Source organism: Mercenaria mercenaria, unplaced genomic scaffold, assembly GCF_021730395.1.
Source record: "Mercenaria mercenaria strain notata unplaced genomic scaffold, MADL_Memer_1 contig_550, whole genome shotgun sequence".
In the NCBI taxonomy this organism is placed as follows: Eukaryota; Metazoa; Mollusca; class Bivalvia; order Venerida; family Veneridae; genus Mercenaria; species Mercenaria mercenaria.
Window position 1 is genome coordinate 48,193 of NW_026463431.1, and position 9,836 is coordinate 58,028.

The following is a 9,836-nucleotide window of genomic DNA, read 5'->3' on the forward strand; positions in this document are numbered from 1 at the left end:
AAACTGTTAAAATCTTTTTTATTTAAATTTTCACATGTTTTTGTGAAAATCATGCTTTGTTTATCTGTTTAAACTGAAAATTTAACTATACTTCTAGTTGTTGAATAGTAGAATCAAGGAACTGCGTATTACAATCTCAATATTTTGGACAAAAAATGTCCAGTATACCAGAGTACACCTCACTCAAATGATTATATTTCTACTTTGAAACTACCAATTTTTAAAATTTAAATAGCATTGTGTTGCCAATAAATAGCTCTATAATGTGCCGAAAACCGCATCTAAAAATAGCCAGCAGTTACGGAACTACATACGGAGTAACATTACATATTGAACGCCCCTCGTAGCTACTTTAACATGTTTTAAACTTTTAGAAAGTCTGTTCAAATGTATTTTTGTGATAGTTACGTGGATTTGCTTGATTTTACCAGAAATATATATCGACGCCCATCGATAACATGTCAGACGGTCGTTCCCCTTTACATGTATAATCCGCACAAAAATAGTATATCGGATTCTTAGGCGGATACAAAACTTTACTTTTTAATGTAATTAATTTAAGGTGTTACCAATTTAGACACCAGTCTCTACATCTCATTAATGCCATACTACGGTCTGTTCTATCGGCAAAATGCTGAGCATATTAAGTGAGCAACTGGTGACATTTTCTACACCCTTTTCTACATCCTTGGTATCGAGTCCGCGATCTGTCTCACCAGGGACGGACGCTCTACCATTATACAAAAATCCATTGATGAAAGTGGAATTGTGTGCCATGATAGCTCAGTGGTAGAGCGTCTGGATCGATAGCTATTGAGTTTGAGCCCCACCGTAGAGAAATACAGACAGACAGAGACAAAAAGAGACAGAGACAAAGAGGTCACAGTTAGGCAGAGTAGATGGTCCAGCAAAGAGATTTTATTTTTGAAAGATAGATCTTCAGATGACGGAGATAATTTATTCTTTAGATAGTCTTCATATTACAATTAAACACATCTGCTGATCCAATGTAAAAAAATTTTTCCTTGACGGGAATTTTTATTATCAAGTTTCTTTTTTCCACAAGGCAACCCCTGTGCATATTTCACTATTCCAAGATGATTTACAACGATTACTTGGAGAATACGAAGGGCTATTGCACGCATCCGTTCGTCGATTACGCATATTTTTGTAATTATTTGTAAGACGTTATATCAGTAAAGACTACTGGGAATTTAGTTGTTCAATGTGATGATCTGACATGCAATACACATGTTCCATAATTCTAGTTTGTTTTTTATTCACAAATGTATGACTCTTTTCCCGATTCACTAAATGGAATTTTGTACTTTTTTGTACGAACTCAGGTATCTCAATAATCAATATTAAGTAGGATCTAACATGCAAAGTAAGGTTGTGCAAGTCTGACTTAAACGTCATTGCAGAGTTATGCCGATTCATTGAGTTAATAAATACTGCTGTAGCTTTGGTATGTAAGCAGGTACCTCACATACCAATTTTAAGAATGAAATCATGCTTTAAACACCTGTTCACTCTAATTATCCGATATGCAATGCACAGGCTCAAAGATTCTTCTGTTTTTTAAGCAAATATATATCTCTATTTTGACTTTACTTAGCAACTTATGGTTAAGTTCATGTATTAGACAGGTATCTTAGTGTTATTTAGCACCAGAAGAGGGTAGCTTTCTATGATTAAAACATACGCCTTACCAAACTTCTTGGCCCTTTTGTACTTGTTTATGTCATTGATTCATTAAGTTAGCTTTCTTGTGACATAGCATTTGAATAGTCAACTATTATACTTGATATTTGCCAATTATATCGAAATGTATATAAACAGTCATGAAATTAGAACAGAAGTCAGTACATAATTAAACAAGCTAGTAAATCATATCCTTTTAAAAGCTCTGTTTTGAAATGTGAGATTGGGAGACAGGAAACAAAGCTTTTAATGTGACCCTACTATTGAACTAACAACCATGCATAATCAACAATAGTATTCTTGCACTTGCAACGTATCTTACTTAGTAACAGGCCTGTGTGTTTAAATTTCCTACAAAGATTAATGGTGATGACCATTGCTTTACGTGGCCATTTCTCTCCTACTTGTGTTTTAGATTGGAAAATTTCACTGCTACGCTTGAGAAAAGAAATTATAAAAATGAAAACATATCCAATAGGAGAAAAACACGAAAGCCTACTACAGTGTATGCATAAATGTGTAAATTATTAAACTCTCATAATATATAGACCTACTATAACGTATATGTAACATGGAAGAAAGAAAGAAACAAACAAATATCAGGACGTCGCAATGGCACTGTCAATAGCAAATAAAATCTGTAAAAAGATCCTTTGGAAGCAAGGAATGCAACCAAGAAGAATAATAGCAGACTCAGTTTGATTGAGTCTGTTCATGAGAGGTAATGAAATGTGCAACACCTCTCAAGCCATCTAGCACCGGCCTAAGCGGAACTCAGTTACACATATGTTGAATGGACTCCATGATCCAAAAACTACCAGAAAATATAACAACATTGAATCCCCCTCTGGGGTATAAACCTGTTAGTACATACTGAAAGGTGACAAGGTGCACCAGTCATTTGTTAGCCTTGTATAGCAAGAACTACATATCAAAACTGTCGCTTAACGTATTTCCGGCAGATTATAGAGTTATGCCTTTCACGGGTAATTGCTGAAACAAATATTACTCATGAGCTGTGCGTCAGTGTGTAGCGAATTGAAGCAATTTTCAGTATGCATTGATCATTTGCTCAGTTTTAACAGACAGTTTTTCTGGTCATCAGCAATGATATGTGTATATTCATTTCAAAAATTCTTGAAAAGTCTTGTTTCAATCTTGTTAGCAGGAACATCAGTTTGATTAAATACACTAGAAAAAGTAGCATCCATATTGATCAACATATGAGTATTTTATAAGCATAATATGAGCAACACCATGAGAAAACCAATATAGTGGCTTTGCGAACAGCATGAATCCTGACCAGACTGCGCGGATGCGCAGGCTGGTCTGGATCCAATCTGGTCGCAAAGCCACTATGTTGGTTTTCTCATGGCGCGGCTCATATATTTAACATAAATGGTCTGCCGGAAGACATATTTGAACATGTACCATTGTAAAATATGAAAACATTACTTAGAAACAAACGATATTTCAAACTTAGTAGTTGAAAGTGTTAGTCCAAACCGCAAACATCCAAAGAGATTAAGTCATCCATACCGGTGTACACTTGTTATCCAAACCGTTACATTCATGTTTTTACGACGCTATACGTTTTGAGTCCTTTTGAAGCTTAGGTGCTATTTACATATCATAGATTATGCATACGTATACTAGAGATTATCATATAGTACATTTACATCCATTTTGTCCAGATAGCTTGATTTTATAGATAATTAAAATGAAATTTTTGAACATGAGTCGCGAAAATGAACTATTACAATGAGTTTATAAGATATATTTATGCTAAGTACGATTCTAATCGCCATGCCAGTCCGGCATTTACTTCTTTGGACATTACCAGTGTTACTGAACAGGGTTTGGTAACGAAACGTAGCAAGACGTATTAAATATCTCTTGTTGATTTTTGCTTTGAGCGGCCATATTGGACAAATCCAAACACACGGCTACCGTTGTAGTTACCATACAGTGATAGCTTTCTGAAAAGAACATGAGCATTCTACAAACCAATCGTGGTTTTGAATTCATAGCAGTCAGGGGCACGTGAGCGTGACCATCCGCCTCAGATGCTACGAGAAACATTTATAACCAGACTTCCAGACGCATAAAATACATAATCTACCACACATGAAAATTCAGTGTTTTATTAATACAATGAAGAAGGATCTTTTAGTCAATTTAGTTTTCAGATTCGGTATACCATCTTACCCGACACTCCGAGGTGATAAGTGAAATTGTGTCTCGTAGCGACGAGATACCAGTTCGTAGTAGCTCTATAAATTCCGATGTGTCAAGTGTGCGTCTTTAATTAATTTGTAGTGTCCCGTTTGCACGAGTTCGCATCTCATGGCCACAAGATAAAGGAAACGTACATTTGTCGCCTCGAGTGACAAGTGTGCGTATCTTTATATCATGGGAAGGAAATAACCTATTTGAGAACGAGTCTATCTTACGGTCACAAGATAATAACTTTAACTCATTGGAAGAAATAGTATCTCCGAGTCACGAGTAAATATTTCGTAGCTAGGACATAATATTTTATTCACACAAGGTAGTAATGACGATAATAAAAAAAAACTGTAGAATCCTTGAGATAATTAGGACTTCTTCTCGAAACGTGGACCGACTGTCTCACTTATTACATATAAATAAGACGGGGAAGTTGTGATTACAGGAAAATGAACAGTTGGTAAGGAAATATTATATATCAATAAAAAACTTTAAAGTTCACCTCGGCCACACTAGTCGAACCACCCCTGGCTACGCCGTAGCACCATGATGCACTAGAACACAGGAAAGCCAGCATGCTAGTATTTAATAAAAAGTACAATTTTGTAAGTGCTATTTCCGGTATCCAGTGAGTGACCGACTTAAATCAAATAACTGTAAATTCTGAACGATGTTCTCTTTAGAAGGGGTGATTAATAAAAATAACATATTTACCTTTTACTTGCAAAGTTTTGCGAAAATATCGAACACGCGCCCTCTAACGCATGCAGAAGCCTCTTTTCAAGCATTTGACCTGATCATGGCATGATCATTCATTCGAATCTATCGCAATCACAAGCTTGACTAATAACAATTCAATGTAATGTCGGCTTTAACTTAAAGACACATCTGACAGTCTCCTATATGTATATAGGCAAAACTTTTCCTATGGACAGTATTTCTTTAAACTTTTTGTACTGACCGAGAATCAAGTTTAAAACGGAAATATGTATTTAAAATCATACGTACCGGTGCTTGATCTTGAATTATCTGCTCTTGAAAATCAAAAAATACTAACAAAATCCAATTTTCAAGGGCAGATAATTCAAGATTAAGAGAAGGAGACTGTGCGTTTTAATTTATACATCTGTTTTAGTCATCATTTGCATTCAATATACAATGTTTAAAGAAATTCGGCCATCGGAAAGACAAGGACTTCGAGGTATCATTTCGTCATGTTCATAGTCGAGGGCAGTTGCCAGCGTCTAAATTGACATGGGGCAAAATTTTCCTACGGACAGAATTTCTTTTTTAAACTGTTTACTGTCAGAGAATCAAATGAAAAACAGAAATATAAAATAAAGCAAATCATCGTGGTCATAGGTACCCAGGGTTGGTCATGAATTTTTGACCTTTGAAAGTCGGAAAATACTGAAAAATCTATTTTCAAGGGCAGATAATGCAAGATCAAGTGCGATGCCTATGATTTTAATGCATGTTTCCGTTTTCAACTTGATTCTCAGTCAGTGCATAAAGTTTAAAGAAAATCTGTCCGTAGGAAAATTTTCCCTATATACATATAAGAAACTGTCAGCTGAGTCTTTAACAGTTTACTTAAAAGATTGCTTGTTTTAATGAAATTCAGTACAACTGAACAAAAGTAAGACCTGGACAGCATTTTACTTCCAACAGGTAAGCAATTGGATTTCTACCTTTGAATTGTGCATGCGTGCAACAACTACAACACGAGTAACGTGTGTTTAATTGCTAAATTACTACAAAAATATGCGTAAAGAAATCATTTGCACACCACCAATCAAGTAACCCCATACTTTTCGATTTCCAGGGTAAACACGGTCCAAATATATCGTTTCTGAATTTTATCCACACTAACAGACACACAAAGCAAATAAACTTATATTAAACAAGAAAAAAAAACAACGAAGCGGAGCACGTCCAAGACACGAACACACACATATACACAACTAGAGCAAATAAGAAGGAAAACGCAACACTGCCCAGAGACGGCCGGCGGCATAACATATGGTAGGCAACTAACCTTACTCAAAGTAAACGCACAGGTGTTTAAATACAATGGGATAATGGAGATACGAAAGGAAATACCCACAAACCACAAACAAGACAATGTACGTTATATAAAGTACGAAACAAATAAAATAATCAAAACAAGTTGAAAATAGGGCGGCTTGCAACTATCAGCAACCTATTTAAACGAAAATTAGGTAGTTTTAACGCGTTAAGGGCATGTCAGACTCACATTTACCCTTTTCTAACAAGTTAGAGAGCTCTAGCATTAGTGACAAAATTCCAAATTATATATAGTAAAATATATAGATGAGGTATAATTACACAAATGTACTCAGCAAGTCGCAAAACAAAAGTCCACTCGCTCCGACCGTTCATTGTAGAAGAAAAACATCCGCTGTTGTACAATTTATTAGTCATCGAACTTTCAAATAGGAAAGCGTAGCGGCTAACTATAGTGGATAAAGGAGTCAGTCATAAAACATGCACCGTGCTTGATTTTCGCATCGTATCCTGTTTTGATAAACTTTTCGACACATTTTACCGATATTTATTCGGTATCATCCAAAGAACCATCTAAATTGTCCCATTGTATGCGTGGAGTGTATGACTAAGATTTAAGAGCGTTTTAAGGTTTGCAATATATTTATTTAAAAGTTTGGACGCTCTGTAATAAAATTTAGTGGAACCTTTCGTAGTTTATGATATTGGTAACACTGTTGCAATAAAGTTTTTTGGTTTTTTTTAATAATGATAACTTCTGTCATTAAAATCATTTTGGCTAGCTCTTGCGGGACGAGTAAGTTGTGAAATACAATCACCATATGTTGTTGCTCGAAGGACATACCCATCAAAATGGGGAAGTTGACAATTTCAAAATTTAAATCGTCCATTTTATCATATAGTTTTGTTTCTAAATTACTTTTCACAATTGTTAAATGTAAGTCAAAAGATGACGTCTCAAATAAATCTGAGGTATTAACATTGTTCAGCTGTAATTCTTCTGGGTGATTGTGTTTCATCATTTCTGAAAAAATAGGTTACTAATAGGTGTTACTAATGACACGGTGTAAACAAATGCAATAGCGTCAGTAATTTTCAAATTCACACAGCCAAACGAAGCATATTTTATACATAAAAATGAATAACAAATAGATGACAAACTTTGCCTAAAGAATCTACACTGCAGAACTCGTATGTGTGTCTGGAAACAAATCTGATAATCTACTAATGAAAACTGCAAAGAAAAGCCGGTGAAATGATGAGAGCAGATTCTATGCTTTGATGAGTGTAAAGATGGGAACAGATTCCATCCTTTCATGAGTGTAAATTTATAACGCATATAACGCAGCCAAGCAAAATAGTAGCAGGCTTGGTTTGATTGAGTCCAGCTCCAGCTCTGAGTTTTTACTTTTTTAGTTTTGAATTACCTTATTTCATTCCTCGTAGCTCAATAAATTTTAGTGAAGATGTTACCGTTGTTATGATTTGTTAGTTTGAGTGGTATCAAACAGTGTGTTCATATGTCAAACTTTACAGGGATATCAACAAATATTCAAATGTAGTGTGTATTTAGAGAAACATAAGATAATTTAGATATATATTATTCCAGCTATAAGAAACGCATTGTAAGGGGCTTTCTTATTTCATTAAATTATTGCTAATAGTCCCGGGATGATTCCTTTATTCAGAAGAGTAATATTCAATGTAACTTTGCGATTAAAAAGAAATATTTAATCAATTTCTGTAGAACAATTAGGCCTATTGTTTTCAAAATATAGTTGCCAATGATAATTGGATTACCTTTGTTGCTTTTAAAGGTATAGATATATAGGTATATCTATAAAAGTATATGGTTAAATGTATTGGTCAAATCAAAACAATTACATAACAAACTTGTCTGCAAAAGGGCATTTATAAATGCATTAAAGTGTACACTCCTTAAACACACGCAATGTAGAATTCTTTAATGTAGTTCTAGAAACGTTGACGCTTTCGACTTTGTTGAATATATCAGAATTATTCTAAGTTCGTACGTTTCAAATTATTTCTATTTCTCCAGATAGAAAACATTTGTATGTTCCGAATACATGTATCGTACAATTATTTCAATTTGTGTTTTATAAATTTGACTTATAAGTCCTTTGGTCTAAAACACTGGCCATCAGTAAGATATTCCTTAAGTGATGTATATGTTTTTCTATACTTGGATAGATTATTTAATCGTCTGCATATTTCACAATTTCTGTTTGCATGCCAGCGGATGCTTACATATTTGTCTTTATTACGTAGAAATTCAATATATCTTTCTTTATCATTTCCAAGATTTGAGAGGTAGTCCGCTAGAGTCGAGATATTTGAAAAATCCGCTGTATTAATATAAGTATTTTTTGGAAGTAAACGTTCATAATTTGCACCACCTCTTACAACAATAATCCAACTTAAATTGAAATGTTGAAAAAACTTTTCCGAAATATAATCATTACAAAACGAGTTTTCAAACGCTAAATAATATTTATAAGTAGGAACAATTTGATCAAGTTCTTCTACATCTATTTTTCTTCCGTCTGAACTACAGCCTCCTATGATATCAACATCGAATCCGCTCCTTATCAATTCTGTAACATATTGATTTCGGTCACTAGAAACCTGGCAATGGCTTACCATCCAGAGTGCATTCCTTGTTTTTGTGCTGTAGGCTGAAACATAGTCCTGCGAATTAATGGTCATAGAGCGTATTAAACAACCGTAAGGATTTGGTATATCTGAATCAAGTCTGTATAGACTAGACCAGTTCATTGTATTATGCCACGATGCTGACTGATAATCAGTATTATAAAAATGCTCAGGAGGCTCCACAGAGGTAAATATCCATGCCTGATTTGGGTTTCGTTGTTTCAAATCTATTGGTGGATATTTTTCCATTCGCTTATTTCTAATTCCTATGTAAAATATGACGGCATCTGCCGTTAACATTTTATTTATATCAAACGAAATTATACAATTTTTATATTCACAGTTTCTATACAGCGTATCCTTTCTCGTATTACTTTGCATGTATTCCGGTACATTGAAAAATACAATTAATTTTTTACCTGTTGTTATTTTACTTTCTTTAGCGTGAATTTCAAATATATTACTTGTGAAATATAACACATTATGCGAAATGTTATTTGTAACTTTTGAAAAGTTATTTTTTTGTATTAACAAAGTTTGAATATTATGATCATAATTTCCAGTTTGCTGTTTCTTCATCCTTACATACTTATACATTAATGCAACTTCAAGGCATATGATAAACGAATATATTAGAAATGCACGCGCATGAAATCTCATTCCTCTTTCACTGGTAAGTTTTTTAACTAAACGTTATTACTTGGATACATTTTCAAATAATGTAGCGCACAGTGTTATGGCGTTTAGAAGCTAAACATTAACATTTAATCAAGTCAATACACTAAGTTTACGATTTAGTCAGTGATTCTTTGTTGACGGTATTTCTCGAGAGTTCGATCCTCATTATTTTACTCAATTTGCATTACATATTTTGTGTAATTTTGTTTTTGTCTGGTTTCTAGTTTATTGTTTTGTTTCTTATTCTCGTACAAAAGTGGTAGTACCTATAAATCAATCAGTTCTAAGATTTTGGCCGGGCAATGCTTTTATTAAAGTGAAGTGTAATATTGTTATAAAACTTATAAAACTAACTCGTACAGGTTTAAAAATATCACAGGAAAGCTTAAAAAATTAAATCATATTAAAAGTGGAATGTATTTAGACATAATTACGTGTCAATGAAGATACGTGATTTTAGAGAACATGTTAGAACGCGATTTACTAACTCGTTTTGTCTTCAATGAATTATATTGAAGAAAAAA

The 9,836-nt window shown here is 33.9% G+C and overlaps 1 protein-coding gene across 1 annotated transcript; it reads right to left on the minus strand.

The window, feature by feature from the left end:
• Positions 1-7,632: 7,632 nt before the first annotated feature.
• Positions 7,633-9,287, minus strand: LOC128554590 (alpha-(1,3)-fucosyltransferase C-like). Its single transcript, XM_053535856.1, has one exon. The coding sequence runs from the start codon at positions 9,229-9,231 to the stop codon at positions 8,092-8,094; it is 1,140 nt and encodes a 379-aa protein (XP_053391831.1). The 5' UTR covers positions 9,232-9,287; the 3' UTR covers positions 7,633-8,091.
• Positions 9,288-9,836: the final 549 nt, after the last annotated feature.

Coding starts and splice junctions, on each gene's coding strand:
- LOC128554590 (XM_053535856.1), bottom strand. CDS start 9,231: ATGTATAAGTATGTAAGGATGAAGAAACAGCAAACTGGAAATTATGAT.